Source organism: Lithobates pipiens, unplaced genomic scaffold (genome assembly GCF_037356315.1).
Source record: "Lithobates pipiens isolate NorthernLeopardFrog02 unplaced genomic scaffold, aLitPip1_a1.2 Scaffold_3, whole genome shotgun sequence".
NCBI lineage: Eukaryota > Metazoa > Chordata > Amphibia > Anura > Ranidae > Lithobates > Lithobates pipiens.
The window spans coordinates 167,432,883-167,456,485 of record NW_027507790.1 but is presented as its reverse complement, the minus strand read 5'-3'; the positions used below and the strand labels follow the sequence as shown (position 1 = coordinate 167,456,485).

Below are 23,603 nucleotides of genomic sequence, written 5' to 3'. Positions count from 1 at the left end.
CCCTCCAGTGTGGCTGAATTAAAACAATTCTGCAAAGAGTGGGTCAAAATGGCTCCACAGCAATGTGAAAGACTCATTGCTAGTTATCACAAAGGCTTGATTGCAGTTGTTGCCACCAAGGGTGGCACAACCAGTTATTAGGTTTAGGGGGCAATTACTGTTTCACATAAAGCCAGGCAGGTTTGGACAGCTTTGCCTTAATAAATTAAACCATCATTTAAAAACTACATTTTGTATTTACTTGGATTATCTTTGTGTAATAATAAAATTTGTTTGATGATCTGAGTCATTTAAGTGTGAGAAATATGCAAAAAAAATCAGAAAGGGGGCAAATACTTTTTTTCACAGCATTTTATGTAAACCAGGCATATCTCAGTTCTGACGGGGGGGAAGGAATGGATTCTGGGTTCCTGCAAAGCAGGGATTGGAATCCATTTCTTCCCCTAGTAAAGGCAGCACACAGTCATTAGTACAGTGACAGTGTATATATTTAGCATGATCACGTTATTAGTGTCACTAGTTCCAGGCAAAGTGTCAGTTAGTGTCCGATTGTCAGCCAAAATTTTGCAGTCCTGCTATAGGTCAATGAAACTCTTGTCATTACTAGTATGAAAAAAAAAACTCCATAAATATATCCCATAGTTTGTACACGATATAACATTCACGTAACCCAATCAATATATGCTTTTGGGGATTTCTTTTACCAAAAACATTTAGCAGAATACATATTGGCCTAAATTTATGAAGAAATTTGATTGTTTAAATTTTTTATTGGATATGTTTTATAACAGAAATTGTCGGTCTTTTTTTGTTTGTTTATATCAGAAAATATAACAACCTCAGGGGTGATCAAATACTACCAAAAGAAAGCTCTATGTTATAAATTTTATTTGGATACAGTGTCGCACAACCGTGCAATTGTTAAAGTAACGCAGTGCCATATCGCAAAAATGGCCTGTTCATGAAAGCGGTAAATCTTCCAGAGGTCAAGTGGTTAAATTAAAGGTTAACTAAACCTCTGTAGGGCCCATTGGTACTGATGTGGATGACTTTTATGTACTCTGGCTGGTAATTAGTTTTTTGTACGATACTGCAATAAATACAAAATATATTTTCAAATGTATTTCAGAATATCTTCTCTCTACTACTTCTCTAGGTCTCTAGAACTCTTTTTTGCTTCTAGTCAAAGCTTGAGTGATGGGAAGTCACCACACCTCTGTCGCAAGTTTTCTTCTCCGCCTCCCTTATCTCTCTCTAGAACATCATCACCTGTCAGAGCCAGGAAGTTGTCTCTGAACTCTCCATTAAACTCTAGGATTGGAGCCTTGGACTTGTCTACATCATCCAGTGCCAGCAGTCCAACGTCAATATTTAGTCCAGCCACATCCCCGCCACCCTGCACTAATAAAGTTCCTCTAGACCTCAGCAAAGGACTCTCATCACCAGAGCAAAGTCCAGGTGCAGTTGATGAGAATTCTGAAAACCCTCGCATTGATCTATGTAACAAGCTACGAAGGAGTATCCGTCGAGGTAATGCTACAACTTCACACTCACGTTCCCTTTTAGAACATTATCTTCTAGAATGATGGTTCCTGTTCCCCATCTTCTCTATTCATTTTAACTAGCTGAAATGTATATTAATTTTCATTTTGCTGCTCTTCTGGCTGCATCCACTTTTTCAAACTTTGTTGCCATTGGTGCCCTGCACACTTGTCAAACCTACATGTACAGTACAAAATAGGTTAACAAACGTGACTGTTACTGCAAGTCATGCAAGATATAGCATGGTTCAAATTACAGCAGCAGCTTCATGTTGATAACTGTCTTTTTAGATTAAGCCCCACCCACATGAGAAATAAATTAAAGAAAATTGTAAGTATGTAAGCTTATGAATACTGTGAAGCCATGGAGCAATATCATATATTCAAAATGAGGAAAATATAAGTAAAATGCATTAGTACATTCAATGCATTTATCTTGTATTTGGACACAATATGTGTATTCCACTTGCTGAAATTACTAGCACATTAAACAACCAGATATTTTCAGGAGTGCTCAGATTTAAAAGTACAAAAGTGCCTATATTTTCAAGTTTGTACAAGTAAAATTCCGGAAACAATGTAACTCAATATTTCATCCACTCCACAGTGCTGTATAGCTAAAAGGCTTTTCCTGTCCCTAGACCAGTCCCCCTGGACATTATCGATGTAATCCAGTAATCACAGGCAGAAGTAAATGTCTCTGTGAGGCTAGAATAAACGAAGCCTAGATACTGTCAAAATATAACGACACTGAGTCATCTCTAAACACACCATAATACAAATCCCAGTGAGCACCTCTGCCATTCGAATTGTCAATGGGTTTTTTATTTTTCCCTATCCATGCTAAATACTCCCAAATGTCCCCTTGGAGGACCTAGGATTAGGACTCTTGAGGCATCAAGAAAGACCAGCTTTATGGCGCATGGCGAAAGGGGTATTCTCCACTTTTGCCCTCAGAAGATTGCGTGTCCTACCCAGTTGGGCTGCCACAACTTTGCCAGATATAGCTTACTACGTCTGTTATTCCATTTAAAACTAATTTTTTGTGAGATAATATTATTGTGTACATACCACACCATAAGGGCTCTCGCGCCTCTCATATCTTTCCAGTAGACACCTTGGAGTTTCCTTGCTTCCTTTCCCTGTTGCCTCAGTTTTACCTTGCTGGCCCCTGAGGGCTACCGTAATGCGAATAGACACTGTCGTATAGATGGAAGTTCTCTGCTCTAATGAGGAATAGCTAATTGCCAATTTGTTTACAAAATTATTTACCAGATTAAACTATGCTTATGACTAAAGAGTAACTTGTCTGTAGGACACAAGGAAAGCTGAATCTCTTCATCTGCTAACAACATTAACCAGTCTGGAACTCTGTGATGCCGAGACACTAGAGGGGACTATAGTTTCTAGGTTTTAGGGTTCAACACTGATTTCTAATTGCTATGCTTTTATTGCTATGGTGGGTACAAAGTATGCAAATGTAAGCCAGGAGCTTAAAAAGCAGATGCCTTTTTTAAGGTGAACACAAATTGAGGTGCTCAACTTGCATTTGTGAAGTCTTGGTTCGAGCAGACATTCAGTACTTCCCACTCTACTCCTCCAGCTCCCAGTGTAATGCACTGAGAGCTGGGATTCTCACTAATGACTACAGAGGTACACATTGCAAAAGGGGAAGGAACATGACAGACAAAGGAGATGAAAGTCATTTGCATATTGAGTGTTGCGGGTTCAGGGGCTTTCAGGGCTCTCAGGTAGATAAAGGTATGTACAGACATACTGTATATCAATATCTGCTTCTAACTACTGATTTACTGCTTGTCATTTATATGTACTACAGTATGATTTTGAAATAAGAGAAAATGTAGTGGAGAGATAGCATGAGAGCCTTTCAGAGATTCACCTTTACTGTTGAGATGTTTTGCATCAGAGAAAAAGCAGAAATGTGATGCATCTTTGATGATTTTCTATCAAAGAATGTCTAGGTACCAGATTAACATCTGGGGTTTAGAGAGTGAGGATGACTTATGGAGGCCACAGAGCTTTAGAACCACTCATGTTTTCATACAGAGTAGGCAATGTGGGGTGAGTCTTAATGTTATTAATCATGTAGGGTTTCAAGATGCTTGGTGGCATAAACCCTGTGGGGTAAGTCTTGATGTTTCATTCATGTAAGGTCCCAAGATTATAGTAAAAATAGGTCACCAATGTTATATCCATCTTAGATATCAGTATAGCTTTGTATAATTAAGAACCAGTACATTTACAGATTTATTATTAGATTTAAGTTGGATTTATATTATAATAAAAAAGTGATATTTATTTTTATATGCTGTCCTACTAATAATTTGTGTGTTTCTTGATTTCAGCTGCAGTTTTAGAATCTGTGTCACTAGACAGGAGCATTCCTGAAAGTAGTACCTCCACAGATACTGCAGAAAACAGCCCCTGCCGATCCCCATCAACTCCCCGTCACCTCCGGTACCGGCAAGCAGGAGGTAATAGGAATGTGTCTTCCATTATATGAATCAATATTTTAATACTAAGTGAATCGGCTACAGGTTAACATGGGTGCAGACCAAGTGGAGATTTTGTAGAAATAGTTTCTGCTCTTTAAATTCTGTGCTGTCATTGTGGAGTAAAACAGTATAGAAGTTGTAGTTTGGTGTGGCTTTGGCGGAGACTTATGGGCTGAGGCCATTTTCAACTCTGCATTAGGTTGGTTGGACAGGACTGTGGCGCTTCTTTGATTTTATAGAAATTGGGCTTCTTATATTTAGAAAATCTATCACAGAGGAAACAGGAAATCCATTGTTGACATACTTTTGATAATACAAGATACCTGGTGCAATGCTACTTACTCTCTTGTTGCAATACCTTAAATCGGTAGTAAACCCGCTGAAAAAAAAAAAAAATTTTCATACCTGCAAGGGAAAAGGCATAATGAGCTAATATGCACTGCACATCATTATGAAACACTTACCTTAGAACGAGGCCCCAACATCTCGCCCGATACACGCAGAGGGAGCTGACATGTTCCCTTGACTTGTCTTCTGGATATTGCGGCTCCGGCGCTGTGAGTGTCCGGAGCGGCGATATCGTCATGCGCGTGGGAGATTTCTTTTCTTCCAGCCGAGAAACCTCTGTGCGCATGCGCTGCTGCAATCAGCGGCTCATTGCCAGGGGAATATCTCCTAAACCCTACAGGTTTAAGAGATATTTTTTTTACCTACAGGTAAGCCTTATTATAGGCTTACCTGTAAGTAAAAGTGAAAAAAAAGACTATATAACAGCTTTAAAGTGATTGTAAAGCTTTGTTTTTAACCACTTCAGCTCCGGACCAATAAACACCTTAAGGACCAGAGGTCTTTTTGCAATTTCGCACTGCGCTGCTTTAACTGGTAATTGCGCGGTCATGCAATATTGCACCCAAACGAAATTTGCGTCCTTTTCTTCCCACAAATAGAGCTTTCTTTTGATGGTATTTGATTGCCTCTGCGATTTTTTTTTTTTGCGATATAAATGGAAAAAGAGCGAAAATTTTGAAAAAAAAAGATATTTTCTTCTTTTTGTTATAAGAAAAATCGAATAAACTAAATTTTAGTCATACATTGAGGGCAAAATTTATTCAGCCACATGTCTTTAGTAAAAAAAATGTCAATAAGCGTATATTTTTTGGTTTGCGCAAAAGTTATAGCGTCTACAAACTAGAGTACATTTTCTGGAATTTACACAGCTTTTAATTTATGACTGCCGATCTCATTTCTTGAGGTGCTAAAATGGCAGGGCAGTACAAATCCCCCCCAAATGACCCCATTTTGGAAAGTAGACACCCCAAGGAAATTGCTGATGGGTATGTTGAGCCCATTGAATATTTATTTTTTTTGTCCTAAGGGGTTGAATAATGACAAAAAAAAAAAAAAAAAATTTTTTTTACAAAAAGTTGTCACTAAATGATATATTGCTCACACATGCCATGGTTATATGTGGAATTGCACCCCAAAATATATTCCGCTACTTCTCCCGAGTATGGCGATACCACGTGTGTGGGACTTTTTGGGAGTCTAGTCGCGCACGGCACCCCGAAAACCAATCACCACCTTCAGGATTTCTAAGGGTGCAAATTTTTGATTTAACTCCTCACTACCTATCACAGTTTCGAAGGCCATAAAATGCCAAAATAGCACAAAACCCCCCAAAATGACCCCATTTTGGAAAGTAGACACCCCAAGCTATTTACTGAGAGGCATGTTGAGTCCATGGAATATTTTATATTTTGCCACAAGTTGCGGGAATATTACAAACTTTTTTTTTTTGCACCAAGTTGTCACTAAATGATATATTGCTCACACATGCTATGGGCATATGTGAAATGACACCCCAAAATACATTCTGCTGCTTCTCCCGAGTACGGGGATACCACATGTGTGGGACTTTTTGGGAGTCTAGTCGCGCACGGCACCCCGAAAACCAATCACCACCTTCAGGATTTCTAAGGGTGCAAATTTTTGATTTAACTCCTCACTACCTATCACAGTTTCGAAGGCCATAAAATGCCAAAATAGCACAAAACCCCCCCAAATGACCCCATTTTGGAAAGTAGACACCCCAAGCTATATACTGAGAGGCATGTTGAGTCCATGGAATATTTTATATTTTGCCAAAAGTTGCGGGAATATTACAAACTTTTTTTTTTTTTGCACAAAGTTGTCACTAAATGATATATTGCTCACACATGCTATGGGCAGAAGTCAAATTACACCCCAAAATAAATTCTGCTGCTTCTCCCGAGTACGGGGATACCACATGTGGGGGACTTTTTGGGAGCCTAGCCACGTACGGGACCCCGAAAGCCAAGCACTGCCTTCCGGATTTGAATATAAAATGCTATAAAAAACAAACTAACCAGAGTCACCCGTAACACTTATACGGTGATCAGTGGTGAAAGGGTTAACTAGGGGCAATCAGGGGGTTCAAATTTTTATTAGGTAGTATATGGGGGTCCCTGGCGCTATATAAAAACCTGACGGGGAACCTAAATAACTAACTGGCTAACCAGCGTCACCAGTGACACTTATACTGTGATCGCTGGTGAAAGGGGGTGAAAGGGTTAACTAGCAGCAATCAGGGGGTTAAAACCATTATTGGGTAGTATATCCGGGTACCTAGCGCTATAAAAACCTGGCGGTGAACCTAAAAAAATAACTAGCTACCTAGCGACACTAGCGACACTGATGCAGCGTTCAGAAAAATTATCGCTTAGTGACACTGGCAAAAGGGGGTGAAAGGGTTAACTAGCGGAAATCAGGGGGTTAAAACCATTATTGGGTAGTATATCGGGGTACCTAGCGCTATAAAAACCTGGCGGTGAACCTAAAAAAATAACTAGCTACCTAGCGACTGTAGCGACACTAATGCAGCGATCAGAAAAACGATCGCTTAGTGACACTGGCAAAAGGGGGTGAAAGGGTTAACTAGCGGCAATCAGGGGGTTAAAACCATTATTGGGTAGTATATCGGGGTACCTAGCGATATAAAAACCTGGCGGTGAACCTAAAAAAATAACTAGCTACCTAGCGACACATGCAGCGATCAGAAAAATGATCGCTTAGTGACACTGGCAAAAGGGGGTGAAAGGGTTAACTAGCGGCAATCAGGGGGTTAAAAACATTATTGGGTAGTATATCGGGGTACCTAGCGCTATAAAAACCTGGCGGTGAACCTAAAAAAATAACTAGCTACCTAGCGACTGTAGCGACACTAATGCAGCGATCAGAAAAACGATCGCTTAGTGACACTGGCAAAAGGGGGTGAAAGGGTTAACTAGCGGCAATCAGGGGGTTAAAAACATTATTGGGTAGTATATCGGGGTACCTAGCGCTATAAAAACCTGGCGGTGAACCTAAAAAAATAACTAGCTACCTAGCGACACTAGCGACACATGCAGCGATCAGAAAAATGATCGCTTAGTGACACTGGCAAAAGGGGGTGAAAGGGTTAACTCTAGGGGCAATCAGGGGGTTAAATCTTTATTGGGGGGTGATAGGGGGCTACCCTGGACCTAACACTAACTGTCCTGACAGTTTTTACTGTCACAACTGACACTGAATGCATTGATCAGTAAAGAAATGATCAATGCAATCAGTGACACTGTGACTGGGGGGGGAGGGGGGGCGGGGGGGATCGGGGGGCGATCGGGGGGGGATCGGGGGGGGTTTGTGTGCCTGTGTGTACCTACATGTCAGTGTAGTGTTGGTGCACACTTACTTTTACTCTTCTCCTCGTAGTCCGGTCAAAAAGACCGCCCCGAGGAGAATGACATCACTTCCTCCTTCCTGTGTAAACAATACACAGGGGAGGAAGCTTCTCATTGGCCAGGAGCGATCCAGAGGGGGTGGCCGAAAACCAACGGCCATCCCCTCATCACGGAGCGCTCCTGGACCGAATCGGACCGCCGTAAACAGCGGGAGGGGGTCCGATCGGACCCCCCACCCGCTGGAAGGCAATCACGTAGATGTACGTGATTGTGCCTGCCTGTGCCATTGTGCTGACGTACAATGGCAATACGGCGGTCCTCAAGTGGTTAATTTTATTTTTTTAAATAACAAAGCCATACTTACCTGCTCTGTGCAAGTGTTTTGCACAGAGCGACCCCTATCTTACTTTTCTGGGGTCTCGGAGCGGTGCTCTGGGCTCCTCCTCTTCTTGATTGCCCCCAAGGAGAGCTGCTTTCCATGGGGGCATTCGTGCGGGCATGCTCCCGAGTCCTGCTGCTGCATTCATTGACACAGAATGTGCTCGTCCCATTGCTGAAACAATCGGGCTCAGGTAAGAAAAAGGGGGGCTCTGCATAGAATTCATTAAGGTGAAAAACTGTGAGAGTTTACAACTCCTAAAATCTCCCTGGAGGTAATCCCGAGGGTGGCTTGGGGTTAAATTTCAGTACGATTAGCGGTAACTCCGAGCCACGCGCAGGATTGCATCTCAGGATCCTGGTCTAGGTTACTTACCTTGTCCTCAGGATCCTCCAATGTCCCCCCTCCCCTCGCTGTGTCTGCGGGCTGTGTCCTCCACCCGATACTCTGTGTGCTGGGCACCATTCCCTGCGAGCATCACAGCGCCTGGAGGCAGAGCCCAGCAGCAAATTCAAAAAGTACACAAAACATAACACATACAGTACACTGTAATCTCACAGATTACATTACTGTGTCAAATTCCACATCCCTTTTGTCCCTAATGCTTTGGCCAGTGCCCTCCATGCACTTTTATATTATATATATTGTTCTTTCTGCCTGGAAAATTGAGATTGTCCATAGCAACTAAAAAGTGTCCCTTTATGTCAAAAGTGGTTTTAGACCAGCTAGAAAACAGCGACATTAAATTAGAACACTTGCAGAATTGAGTGATAGTGAATTGTGGGGAAATTCATTTTATTATTATTATATTATTTTATTTTTTAATTATTTATAGTTATTTAGTATATTATAATTTATGATTTCGTGTTTCAAACGTTATCATACCCGGGATGTCTACTAGACTCTTGTTTGGACAGATTTAAGTGTGTTATTACTAAGAATTACAGACCTACAATATAAAAATCCAAATTTCTATACAAAACAATGTAGCGCTTTGAGATTCAAAAATCGGACATAATTATACCGCCAGGGTGGTTAAAGCATATTTCCACATTTGCAGTCAAATTTGAAAAAATCCCACTTAATGTTTGTATGAATGCTGTATTCCAATTCAGACAGCATGCGTAAAAATAATTTTTTTTGTAAATAATTCTAGATGTTTTCCAGGAGGAGGCATCGTAGCTTGTTTTTTTGGAACAATGTTAAAGTGAACCTGTCCTAGGTCTAGCTTCATTAACATACAATAAATGTCTACACCTTTAACCCTTTGTTAGAACAGGCAGTGTTCAAATCTAGTTACAAATGACAATGAAGATCTGCCTGCACACTACAGACAGGGTTAATAATAGTAACACAGCTGCCCAGCCCCCTCATAAACACAGAAAACTTCCTAGGATTTTCCATTGGTAAAGAGTCCAAAATGGAGCATCTAAAAAAAGGTAAGCTGCCATTTTCAAAATGTTTTTAATTATTCTGTGTGAATGGGGACATGTAACAAATATAAAGTAGATGTTATGCATATTTGGCTGCAAAGGTGGAAAAACACTTTAAAGTGTATGTATTGTAAATTCAATCACTAAAATAACAAAAACTTGAACCTGTTAGCGTTATTTCGAAAATTTCAAAATAATATCCGATGATCTTGCCCTGAAGGTCCTTGTTCAGGTACTTCCTGTTAGACAGTGCCAAAAAGTAAGTGTTTGTGTTAAAAAAGTGACCATTGCCACCAGGACCATATAAACATAGTTTCAGCACCATGGAGAGCTAATGCCAGAAGATGTACCTACATCGTAAAACAATTTGTAAAGGGGTTGTAAACCCTCATGTTTTTTCACCATCCTATGCATTAAGGTGAAAAAACTTCTGTCACTGACCACCCCCCAGCCCCCCGTTTTAGTCCTGTATTCCTCCGCCAGAGACGCGCTCTTCCTCTCTGCCTGAGGTTCTCGGCTCTTGATTGGATAGATTGATAGCAGTGCAGCCATTGGCTCCTGCTGCTGTCAATCAAATCCAATGACGCGGGGGCGTGGAGCCGAGTCCTACATTCGGCCCCTATGGACTCGGCAGTGCGCCCACAAGGTAAGCCCCCGGCAGAGCGATTCTCCGGGTGGGTTATACGATGCGGGAAGGAGCTACCAGCGCCGCCGGGAGACCCCAAAAGTGGAGGCCACTCTGTGCAAAATTAACTGCACAGTGGAGGCAAGTAGGACATGTTTGTTATTTTAAAAATAATAAAAAACAAAGCCTTACAATCACTTTAATAGTATGTAATGTAAATGTGAGATCTGTTCTCCAGCTGCTACATTTGCCTGGTGCACATACATCCTGTTATAAATAGGATAACTATGACTGGCTAATGCTAGGCAAATGCTGTGGAATCTTGGGCAAATGTCAGTTTAGATTTTAGTGAATTTTCAAATGCATGCTTCATAGGACCCCTAATAGTCTGTTCCAAGCACTGTGCATCCATTATCAGACTTTCTTTTTTTTGTACTTAAGTATGTTCATTTTAGTAAATGGTTACTGGGATGTTTCATTTTTGGCGAGATACTTGTTAAAAATTTAATATACTGTAGGGATGTTTTGTTGGACACAGTATTTTCTCTAACAATGCTAAAGCCAATCAGATTGTTAGGCAGACCATCATACTAACTGCTCACTTTTAGCAAGTGCACTAGCTTTACCTATCTCAGTATGTACAGTACAAAAGTAGGTAAGGATTTATACCCAAGATTGCTAAAATGCTTTGGATGTATAAAATATAGCTGACTTGAAGGGAGTTTTATGTTAACAAAAGTGTTTTTACTTGAGAATGTGCTTCTATTCACTTATCAACCTCTCTGCTGCTGCCAACCCCCTAAAAACCCAGCACAGGCACAAGCAGCTTCCTGCAATAAAAAAATGTTAGTAACTGTATTTTATAGACAAAGTTCATGACAGTTATAAATAAATATATTTTCTTCTTGTTCCTCTTTTCTATAATCTTATGTTGTAAAAAAATATTTATTTTAGAAGCTACACTCAGCAATTAATTTTAATTATACTCCTATGCTTGATCTCTTAGGCCAGAAAGACAATTTAACATTTTTCCTATTTGCTGCCAGACAGGTCATACCCAGACATTGGAAATCCACCCAGATGCCCTCACTGATGGAAAGGGCTGGTATTCTAAATGAGATAAGGCATATTTAACTTCTCATAACCATTAATAAGGATAATATTGATAAGCTCCACAACACGTGGGCTGCTTGGAGTGTTTATAAAGAATCCTCCCAACTCAGTAACTTTGTTTACCACCCCTCTTAGAAAACTATTTTTTATCCAATGACTGTATAGTTGATAAAAATAAAAATTATATTCATTTACTCTATAGTCACATTCTATGAGTAGGGAGAGCCACAAGGGGACAACCCTTAACCCCTGATCCTCTTCTCTACCTCTATGGTCCTTCCATCCTCCTCTCTCTACCTTGTTCAGTACCCCATACCTTTCCTTAAATCTCCCCCCATACGCCTTCCCTCTCACATCTCCCACCTCTTATCACTCTTTTTATATGGAAACTGGAAATTGTATTCAGACCATATGGAACATACACTATATTGTCAAAAGTATTGGGATGTCTGCCTGTACACACACGTGAACTTTAATGGCATCCCAGTCTTAGTCTGTAGGGTTCAATATGGAGTTGGCCCACCCTTTGCAGCTATAACAGCTTCAACTCTTCTGGGAAGGCTGTCCAAAAATGTAACTAAAGTCTCCACTTTAATTTATCTCAATTGGGTTGAGGTCAGGATTGTGCAGTCACGTTTCTCCACGCCAAACTCGCTCATTCATGTCTTTATGGACCTTGCTTTGTGCACCATCTCAGAGATCAAGCATAGGAGTATAATTAAAAGAGCCCATTATAGGAAATTTACAGTGCTAAGAGACACCTAATTATATAGGATGACCGTATTGCAAAATGATGGCTGCTTCTAATAATTTAATGAATTTATCACTAAAGAAGACCTTGCTGTATGCATTGCTTCTGTCTGAATTAGGTTTTATGTCGCTTGCTAAAACTAATATAGAATAAGAGTATTTATGAAAAAAAAAAGAGACATTTTATATCTAGGGAGATAGACAGCTATGGGAATTTAGTTTTTTTTTTATTCTGCCATGGTAACTAAAGCTCAAGGTGAAAAATATATATTTGTACTCAAAAGATTGATTTGTGAAGGGTGTCGTCATGGTAACTTTCCATGGATGAGCTATTTAGTACATGGAGATATGCTTTGTGAATATTTGCATATTGCTATGTCCCAGCAAAATACTTGTTGCTTGCTATTGTTAACAATGCTATGCTATTTCTACATTAGTATGATTATTGTCAGTTGGATATTTTTAGTTATGAAAATTATATTTCTAGCAACCTTAAAGAGGAGCTCCAGGCTCCCCCCCAAACAAATTAAAAGTCACCAGCTACAAATACTGTAGCTGCTGACTTTTAGTATAAGGACACTTACCTGCCTCTGGATCCAGCGATGTCCTCAACCAAGCTGATTCTTCACTCAGGTTGGGAGCAAGGACGAGCCAGAAGCGGCCAGTCTTGTAAACTAGCGTTCGTAATGGAGAATTAACTTGCGTGACGTGGCAAATTGTGAAATCTAGAAATGCAGCGCACATTCTCAACTTCTTTAATGGGATAATAATGAAGCTGCTTTGCTGGTGATACTGATGGAGTTATTGCAAACTAATTTTTAAAGGCGTTTTTTCTAGTTATATCAAGAATAATATTATTTTGCTTTTTTTTTTATTTGGGCAAGTTACCACAACACCATTATCCCGTAGTTTTTAAGATCAAAGATACAACTATGTTGGTGTCCCTTGTTAATTTTACATTTTAATTTTTTAAATGTAACTGCCTACTCCCAAACTGTCATTTGAAGTAAAACATAGCCAAGTATTATTCTCCACAATTTTTTTTATTGTGTATTAAAAAAATAAAACAAATAAAATTAGACATGCTATCTGCCAATAGAACTTAACCAAAAAGTGCATTCTCTGCATCCAAAAATATAGAAAATATACCAAATCAAATCATTATTCAACCAAAAAAATGTCAAATCAATAATTGCGAGGCCAATAATAAATAGCACATTATGTCCTCCAATTCCGCAACATGGCTGGTTGACAAACGGCCATTCAGAAACAAATTGGATAGCGCAAAATGAAAAGTGCGAACTGAAAAGCATGAATCGACACTCACCAAACTTCTACTAACACAAAATTAGCAGAATGAGCCCAAAGGGTGGTGCTAAAGAGATCAAAAACAACATAGTAGGTCACTACGCTCGCAATTGTTGGCCAACAATTGTGTGTCATGTGTATGCAAGACAAGTTTGGGCCAATGTCCTTCGGACAAAATACCACGGTTTTGTTGGCCAATATTCTAATCATGTGTACAAGGCTTTACTCTATCCAAAATGATAAAAAAAAGTTGTCCCTATAGCTCTACTTTAAGGCAAATAGACTGTGCACTTTGCAAGTTGCTCCAGAGCTTATAAAATTAGGTAAAGCTTCACTTTTTAGAAAGAATACCCACACATGCAAGGGAAATTTATTGGATACTGAAAGTCAGCAGAGTTTCCCCTCATTTACTAAGCTCAGGAGCAACTGCGCTTGCAAAGTCTATGTGCCTGTAGTAAATCCATCATAATATATTTAGTTAATCCACCCAATTACATGTAGTGAAATATATCTTTTTTTTCCTGCTATTTCACCAGACTTTTTTGTGTATATACAAGCATATACTGTACATCATTTGCTGTAAAAAAAAACTCCCAATCACTCTAAACATAATACAATATACATGCATATCACAATGGTCTAATACCTTGTTAGAACATACATCATATGTAGTGGGGATACTTTTCTTTTTCACAATTATTTTTAGAGGTATCTTTGGCTCAAATATTTGCAAGACACAATGGGATTAGGAATAGACAAGTATTCTTACAAAGGTGTGGAACTTGAGCTGTTAGGAGAGCGGTTCCAAGAACATCAGAAAATTACAATGGTTATTCTCTAGCAAGACAAAACAGACCTGTTCAAAGATATAGCAAAGACTTCCCAAATATCACAGCAAAAATGACTGTAAAGCAGAGTTTCTCAACCAGGCATCCATGGAAGCCTAGGCAGTGTTGGTCATCTTACTTTAAAAAAGTAATTAGTTAAGTTACAAATGACTTCTCCCAAAAAGTAATTGCGTTAGTAACTTGGTTACTACATTGGAAAAGTAATTAGTTACTCAGCAAAGTAACTGTGACAGGGGTGGCAGCAGTGGTACTTGAGGGGTGGCAGTGGCGGTACTTGGGGGGGGCAGTGGTGGTGATGTACTTGGGCGGTGGCAGTGGTGGTGGTGTACAGTACTTGGGGGGTGGCAGCGGTGGTACTTGAGGGTATGGCAGCGGTGGTACTTGGGGGGGTGGCAGTGATGTTGGTGTACAGTACTTGGGGGGTGGCAGCGGTGGTGCACTTGGGGGGGGTGGCTGGCAGCAGTGGTGCTTGGGGTGGGGGCAGCGGTGCTGGTGCCATCCTCTCTCACCACCACCTCTGCCTCTTACTGATCCCATCCCCCACCACCACTGATCTCATCCCTACCCTATCCCCCCATCACCTCTGTTGTAGAAGTGATGCTGGGTGGGTAGGGCTGGGATCAGTAAGCAGCAGAGGTGGTGGAGGACTTGGCATGGATCAATTGCACTGCAATTCGAATCACCACTTACATGAATGCCTCCAGGGATGCCTTTGCTCATGGGGAGAGAGAGAGACCCTCCCCTTCACTCGATTGGTGTCAGCTGGTCAACTGACTTCATTTTTCAGTGCCCGCCCCACCTCGCTACATTCTCTCTCTCTGGATAGGGGGGGCGACATGGCGCGGTCCAGACAGTCTCTCTGAGTCTCAGCCTCTTCTCAGCTCAGCGGGCAAAAGCCCCCCCTCCCCGCGGCGTAACGAACGCCCAGGCGGCGTGGCCACGGCGGGTCTCCTGGGCAGTAGATGTAAATGAGGTAACTCCACCCAAGTAATGGGAACTGAGTTATCATGAGGGGAAGAGTTATCAGTTAGATTACTCGTTACCCTCTAAAGTAACTGCATTAAGTAACTCAGCTTATTTTAACTGAGTTACTTACATCACTGAGCCTAGGGTTTCGAGACTGAAAAGTTATGTCAAGGGTTCCTCTAGGTTGAAAATGTTAAAGTGTAACTAAAGGCAAAACTATATTTTTCATTTTGGATAGAGTAATGAAGAGTTAGAACTTTTTTGCCATCTGTGTCCCATTAGAGATATTTCCCTTCACTTCCTGGCCCATCGCCAAAACAGGAAGTGAGAGGAAATCCCTGAAAAATATGGAAATCCCTTGGGGGACCCCCAGGTCACCAGAAATAGTGCCAACATTGCAAAATTTCCCTCTATTACTTTTCTGTGGACAACCCAAAATGTTGGATTTTCTTTTACTTTCACTTTCAATGATAATGGTAAACAGTACAAATAGAGAGGGGGGATCTCCCTAACAGGAGCACAGACAACAATACAAACCAAAAGGTGTTTTAATAAATCTCCACTCAAAAATAAAATAAAAACGTTTTTCCTCTAGTGATACTTTAGATAAATTTATAAAAAAAGGTGACTAGAATACCAGTCAGAGAGAAGCTGCTTTCAGTTAGGTGTGGTGTATCAGTAACTACAAAATATCTTTATAAATGTCAAATATTGATTATAAATAGTATCAAAAGTCACACATATATATAAATACCCTTCTTCCACCAATAAAAAAGACAACATTGTCCAAATTGTCTGTACAGGGAGCTGTGGAAGGAGCCCGCAGGAGAGGGCCCAGGTGCACAAAACATCATCCCCATGAAAAAGGAAAGGCAGAAATCCATGTAGTGGTGTGAGCGGGCTTCACGTCTTTTTAGGATATAAAAAAGTAAGTGCCTTGTAGTGTGCAGTATGCATAAGGAGGTGCTGCCATCCCCGTTTTTTTGGGATGTTGATGTTTTGTGCACCCAGTCCCTCTCCTTCCACAGCTCCCGTTACAGACAATTTGGACAGCCTCTGATTCCTCGTCCCCCATTTTCCAGACTTATCATGATAGTTGCATGCATCTGCCCCTGAAGAGTGGTATTATCCACGAAACGTGTCAGAATTTTTGGATGCATGCTCATGCCTACTAAGAGGAACCTACTCATTATCTACAACCAAATGATCATACTGTGTTTCGTACAATTGATTACACTGCATAGTGCCATTTAGATGACGTGCATATATGAATCTGCAATAATTCATTTTATCCATATTAAATCTCTTGTCAATTTTATATGCCGTCCCTTTGATATGTATATGTAATGTATTCATGAGGTCAACACCATGTATTTGTGTGTATACATATTAAACTTTTCTACTATGTGCATCATTGTTATGTATTGTCAGCCTCAATATGCCAATTAAATATACATCCTAATTATCTCACCCCGCTAACAAACGCTATTGGAAAAACATCGAAAGACTCACTGCAAAGCTACTGGCGTTTTTATAACATTATTGTAACGTCCAGTGTGCATGGAGCCTTATGCTGATAACAGAGGAATTGTCAGGAACCATGAATCAGACTGAGACAGAAGTACAAATAAATCACACTTGTTTATTAATAAAAATAAAAAGGTAAATAGAAAAAAGCGTAGTCAAGCATAGCCAGAGTCCAGTAGCCAGATTGTGTAGTCAGCCAGTCCAAAGTTTATTAACCAGATCGGGTAATCAGCCAGTCCAGAAGTCAGGGATCCAAGGAGAGCAACTGCAAGCAGGATAAGAAGCCAGGAGGGATGTCAGCAAGCCAGTCTTGGAACAAACAGCGGGAGATGGTTCCTTGTGATGTGACCAACGTGAAGGCAAAGGAGAAGTGAGCTGGAAGGCTTTAAATAGGCAGGTCAGACAAACATCATCGGAAACAGCTGGTAACTGTGGAAAGAGAAGAGAGCTGGCAATAGCCGACAGCTGAGCGGCCAGTCCAGAGGAGGAAGGGCTAAGCCAGCCCTGACAGGAATGAAGCGCCAGAGAGAAATTACACTTAGTGGCTTGGAGAGAGATAAGTAAATGCTACAGATTTATGGTATTAAACTCAAAAATTAAAATACGGCTCACAAATTACCAGTTCTTAGATGTGGTGGCTGCATGTTTTTTTTTACATTTATTTTAGGCTTTCTTTTCTTTAATTGTCCCGTTGATCCTGCCAGTAAGTCTATTATTTTTTAACTTCCTTTAATAGAACAAACTGTCCAGCAAAAGTGACAGTTAAAGGGATGAGACACACCATTTAAAACTCACAGGGGTGCTTACAATGGTCAGCTTTTATGCTTGTAAAATCTTTATCCCAAAAGGAAAACAACTGTAACTGCAAATGCCTAAAAACTGTTAGCTGGAGTTCAGCTTTAATTTGTTAAGCCGGTTATAGATGGTCCCTGCTGAACCATCTGAGATTTGATCCACGTATGGGCAGGCTGATTGTACCCAAGTCGATCCATGGATTTACTTGGGTACAAACAGCATGTAAAATTTCCAGCATGTGATTACTGCCAGTGGCTGTAACTGCTAGCAATAATCACTGTGTTCTCCCGGCATTGCTCCCTATGCCATACCCCCCCCCCCCCCCCCCGCAAAGTGTACAGTCTATTTTCCTTTAGTAAACCAACCCCATAGTTTAAAAAAAAAGGAGGGAATGCACCTTTAGCTGGCTGGGTCATGAAGGAGGAACTGGTTAAGACCTGGATAACCCAGACAGAGGATGTGCTTGTACAGTGATACAGTAACAAAATGAGCCTCTAATGACTTTGACAGTCTAGATGATTATTGGAGGAATGATTCCCAGCCCATCCTCTGGTAATGTTTTTAGTGCATATGGAAATCAGACTTTGCAACTGGTGTCAATATCAACACTCCAAGATGAAAAATGTGGGTCACTTCTTAAATCAAAATTTGCATCAATAACACCCCTTTTTAGTGTGCTTAGACTGCACATTTTGGTTAAAGAAGAACTTTATTTGAAACAACTGATAAAAATTATTATGTTGGCACCAATATATTATCATATTTGGGGAGTGAAATGTTCACTATAATTAAAAAATTGGAAAATCTTAATATTTTCTGGTTGGGTTAATTAGTATAGAGATGCAAATTCTGGGATTTTTGAGATAGATTAAAATACCACAATCATACATGATGCACATCTTGTTGTCTGAATATCAAAGCCTGAAGTCTTCAAACATTAAATCAGAACTTCACCCAAAGGTGGAAGTTCCGCTTGTTTGCATCCCCCCCCCACTTTTTGGGGGGAGCCGGGAACCTGGTTTTGACGATAATGCCCTGTACACAGGGTTGGACTTCCCAACGGAAAATGTGTGATCGGATTGTGTTGTCGGAAATTCCGATCGTGTGTGGGCTCCATCTGACTTTTTCTGTCGGCATTTCCGACACACAGAGTTTGAGATCTGGAGCAACAAAATCCAATTCCAAGTTTAAATTCCGATTGTGTGTAGACAATTCCGACACAAAAAGTGCCACTCATGCTCAGAATAAATTACGAGACGAAAGCTATTGGCTACTGGCCTCTTTATAGTACCGTCGTACATGTTCTACGTCACCTCGTTCTGAACGATCAGATTTTCCAACAACTTTGTGCGACCGTGTGTATGCAAGACAAGTTTGAGCCAAAATCCGGCGGAAAAAATCAGACAGATTTTGTCGTCGGAATGTCTGACCGTGTTTACAGGGCATTCCACCTCTTAGCCAGATCGCCGTGGAGATCTGCGAGCAGGTATGTACTGGCCATTGAGACTACAGGGAGTTTCCCGGTGGGCCGATGGCTCAGTGGGCCGGTTTCAGTGACAAAGTAATGGCTGCACGGCTTGCCCTCAACTTCACGCAGTGATGTGAGAAGGATGAGAAAAATACAGAGGAGAATAAGTGAAATAATAAGAGGTTAGTGAGGACTCCTTATGTTTTGCTACTTATGTTTTTTTGCACAATTCCGTATAGTTTTATATACTGTTTTTGTGCTTGTTTGCAAAATTAAAGTGGGCTGGTCTGGATGAAGTCCAGGGCCAAATTTTTGTCCCAGTCCAGCCCTGTCTGCGAGGATGTTTGGCCCCCTCCTATATTCCCCCTCCACAGACTTTTGGTACACACACAGGTCCTAGATGACTGCGGGACTAACTTCTCTGCTGGTTTTCCTTACCTAAGATTCCAGAACATTCCTGGACAGGTTTCCTTATAATAAAAGTCAGTAGCTACTTATTTGAAGCAGCTGACATTACTTTTTTTGTGGGGGTGGGGGGGGGGGGGGTGACTGGAGTGTCTCTTTAACCTCCCTGGCGGTATGATTATTTCAGATTTTAGGTGCTGAAAGAGGTACAATTATTTTGCATGAAAATTTGGCATTTTATATTGTAGTCCTATAATTCTTAGGACTAACTCACTTAAATCTGTTCAAACCAGAGTCTAGCAGACATGATGATAAAGTTTGAAAAATGAAATCATAAATTATAATATAATAAATAAGTATAAATAATTATAATAATATAACAATAATAAAAATATTTAATAATGTAATCAAATCAAAAACACTAAAATTTGCTCAGTTGCAGAATTGTCACTGTCATTACTTTTCAGTATTTGATGACGGATCTCCCCACAAATCACTATCCCTCAATTCTGCAAGTGATTCCAATTTATTATCGCTGTTTTCTAGCTGGTCTAAAACCATTTTTGATGTAAAGGGACAGTTTTGGTTGCTATGGACAATCTCCAGTTTCCAGGCATAAAGAACAGTTTTTATAATATAAAACTACATGCAGAGCACTGGGAAGACCACTAGGGACAAAGGGGAGGTGAAATTATTACATACAGCAACGTAATCTGTAAGATTACATTATACTATAAGTAATGTGTGTGTTTCACTTTTTGAGTTTGGCGCCGATCTCCGTCCCCGTGTGTCGCAACGCTCGCAGGGAACGGAGATCGCCTCCATGATGAATCGAGCGGAGGTCAAGCCGCTCGTACAGCGAGGAGACATCGCTGGATTCAAGGGAGAAGGTAAGTAAACCTCCTCCTGCATTCAGCGATGCGGTCCCGAGTCTGGCTCGGGGTTACCGCTTTTGGTATAAAACTTCCATCCCGAGCCAGACTCGGGAGTACCGCCAGGGGGGGTTAAGTAAGATTAAGAAATCTGGGTAAGTAGGTCTAACACAAAAAGGTGAATAGCATGGGGATAGGGGACATCCTTGCCTAATGCCACGCATAATGGGAAATCAAACATTTTTGTATACCTTTAGGGGAATAAACTGTGATGGGATAATAAACCAGGAAAAGAATGTTTCAATCATGAAGCACTTTCATTAAGCATGTACTATTGCAGCCTTTCCGGTAAGCTCATGTCTACTTGTACCTTATAAAATAATTGTTATGTACAGTACCAGATTTCAATATGTGTAAACTTCTTCAAGATGCACTTATTCATACAGTCATGTGATAAAAGTAAGTACATCCCATGAAAATTGTGGACTTTTCCAAAATATTTGAACAGGCAAACAATAGATCTTAAAGTGATTGTAAAGGCTTGTTTTTAATCCTATAAAAAATAACAAACATGTCATACTTACCTGCTCTGTGCAGTGTTCTTTTCATCGAGTGGCCCGGATCAGGAATGTAATAGGCCCAATCAGTTCCCACTTTAATTCTTCTCTCCCGCTGTTTTTACCAGCCATGCTTTTGTATTTATTGTTGCTAAATGCAAATGTTTATCAAATGAGAAGAACAAAAGCAAACCTGGGAGGAGCCATGTGTTATGGGCAGTGATGGTCTCAGCCCCTTATGCAGTTGTAGAATAATAATAATATATTGAGATTTGAAAGCCTATGACGTATGAGTTGTTTAGCCAGCAGAGATCAAGCCAAGAGGTTATAGAGAATCTCAAATCCTGCCGCTGTGCCTGCATAGCAACTGGAAATCCTATTAAGAAGGTCACAAGACACATAACAGTATCTTACAAAAGTGAGTACACCCCTTACCTTTTTGTAACTATTTTATTATATATTTTCGTGAAGAAATTACACTTTGCTATAATGTAAAGTAGTGAGTGTACAGATTGTATAACAGTGTAAATTTGCTGTCTCCTCAAAATAACTCAACACAAAACCATTAATGTCCAAACCGCTGGCAACAAAAGTGAGTACACCCCTAAGTGAAAATGTCGAAATTGGGCCCAGTTAGCCATTTTCCCTCCCCGGTGTCATGTGGCGCGTTAGTGTTACAAATCCTCAGATATGGATGGGGAGCAGGTGTGTTAAATTTGGTGTTATCACTCTCAATCTCTCCGACTGGTCACTGGAAGTTCAACATGGCACCTCGTGGTAAAGAACTCTCTGGGGATCTGAAAAAAAGAATTGTTGCTCTACATAAAGATGGCCTAGGCTATAAGAAGATTGCCAAGACCCGGAAACTGAGCTGCAGCACAGTGGCCAAGACCATATAGCGGTTTATGGTAACCGCTATATGGTCTTGGCCACTGTGCTGCAGCTCAGTTTCAGGGTCTTGGCAATCTTCTTATAGCCTAGGCCATCTTTATGTAGAGCAACAATTCTTTTTTTCAGACCATGCCCAGGACAGGTTCCACTCAGAACAGGCCTCGCCATAATCAGCCAAAGATGTTGAGTGCACATGCTCAGCATCATATCCAGAGGTTGTTTTTGGGAAATGGACGTATGAGTGTTGCCAGGATTGCTGCAGAGGTTTAATGATCAGGGGGGTCAGCCTGTCAGTGCTCAGTCCTTATGCAGCACACTGCATAAAATTGATCTGTGGGGCCTGCGCCATCCCAGAAGGAAGCCTCTTCTAAAGATGATGTACAAAAAGGCCTGCAAGCAGTTTGCTGCAGACTAGCCGCCTAAGGACAGGGATTACTGGAACCATGTCCTGTGGTCTGATGAGACCAAGATAAACGTATTTGGTTCAGATGGTGTCAAGTGTGTGTGGCGGCAACCAGGTGAGGAGTACAAAGACAAGTGTGTCTTGCCTACAAGCATGGTGGTGAGAGTGTCATGGTCTGGGGCTGCATGAGTGCTGCCAGCACTGCGGAGCTACAGTTCATTGAGGGAACTATAAATGCCAACATTTACTGTAATATACTGAAGCAGAGCATGATCCCCTTCCTTTGGAGACTGATCTGCAGTGCAGTATTCCAACATGATAACTACCTCAATCACACCTCTATGACGACCACTGCCTTGCTAAAGATGCTGACGGTAAAGGTGATGGAATGGCCAAGCATGTCTCCAGACCTAAACCCTATTGAACATCTGTGGGGCATCCTCAAATGGAAGGGGGAGGAGCACAAGGTCTCTAACATCCACCAGCTCTGTGATGTCATCATGGAGGAGTGGAAGAGAACTCCAGTGGCAACCTGTGAAGCTCTGGTGAACTACATGCCCAAGAGGGTTAAGGCAGTGCAGGAAAATAATGGTGGCCACACAAAAAACTGACACTTTGGGCCAAATTTGGACATTTGTACTCACTTTTGTTGCCAGTGGTTTAGACATCAATGGCTGTGTGTTGAGTTATTTTGAGGGGACAGCAAATTTACACTGTTATACAAGCTGTACACTCACTACTTTACATTGTAGCAAAGTGTAATTTCTTCAGTGTTGTCACGTGAAAAGATAGAATTAAATATTTACAAATATGTGAGGGTTGAACTCACTCTTGTGAGATACTGTAATAAAGCATTCATGACACTTTTCTGGCAGTAAGGTACCTTTAAAATCTCCTGTGCTAAGTTCAGGAAAGCTTTACAACAGTTTTGTTACTCATTCCACCACGTGACAAATTCAGGTCATTTTTATTTCCCTCAACTTAAAGTGGTTCTAAAGCCCAAACATGTTTTATCTTAATGCATTGCAGGCATTAGACCAAAAAATGTTTAGATAAATGCATCGCCCCTTCAACTCCCTTATACTTACCTCACATGATCCAGTACCATGCCCATCTACAGCAGCACTCTCCTCTCACATCCCAATCTCACAGACTTTGCTGAGGCAGCAGGAGCCATTGGCTCCCACTGCTGTCAGTCAAATCCAGTGACGAGGGGACGGGACCGAACCATGCTCTATGTGTCTATGGATGCAGGCAACATGGCTTGGGATAAAGCAAGCAGGTGTGCCACCATAAGAAGTGGCTTCCTATGGTGGCACACTGAGAAGAGGAGGTTTGGGGCCAAAAAAATAAATAAAAAGCACTTCAGGACTTTACAATTACTTTAAGAATCTGTTAATATGGAGGCTCGGTTCACATTTGTGTGATGTGGGAAATCCTGCAAATCCACTGAGGGTTCCCGCATCGCA

At 40.9% G+C, this 23,603-nt stretch overlaps 1 protein-coding gene across 1 annotated transcript in view; it reads left to right on the top strand.

Moving 5' to 3' along the window:
• RASGRF2 (Ras protein specific guanine nucleotide releasing factor 2) overlaps positions 1 to 23,603 on the top strand; it is a 498,296-nt gene that overhangs the window by 316,054 nt on the left and 158,639 nt on the right. Inside the window, exons 15-16 of the mRNA XM_077462462.1 lie at positions 1,157 to 1,530; positions 3,908 to 4,036. Coding sequence (XP_077318588.1) covers positions 1,157 to 1,530; positions 3,908 to 4,036 — 503 coding nt within the window. The remainder of the gene's footprint in view (positions 1 to 1,156; positions 1,531 to 3,907; positions 4,037 to 23,603) is intronic.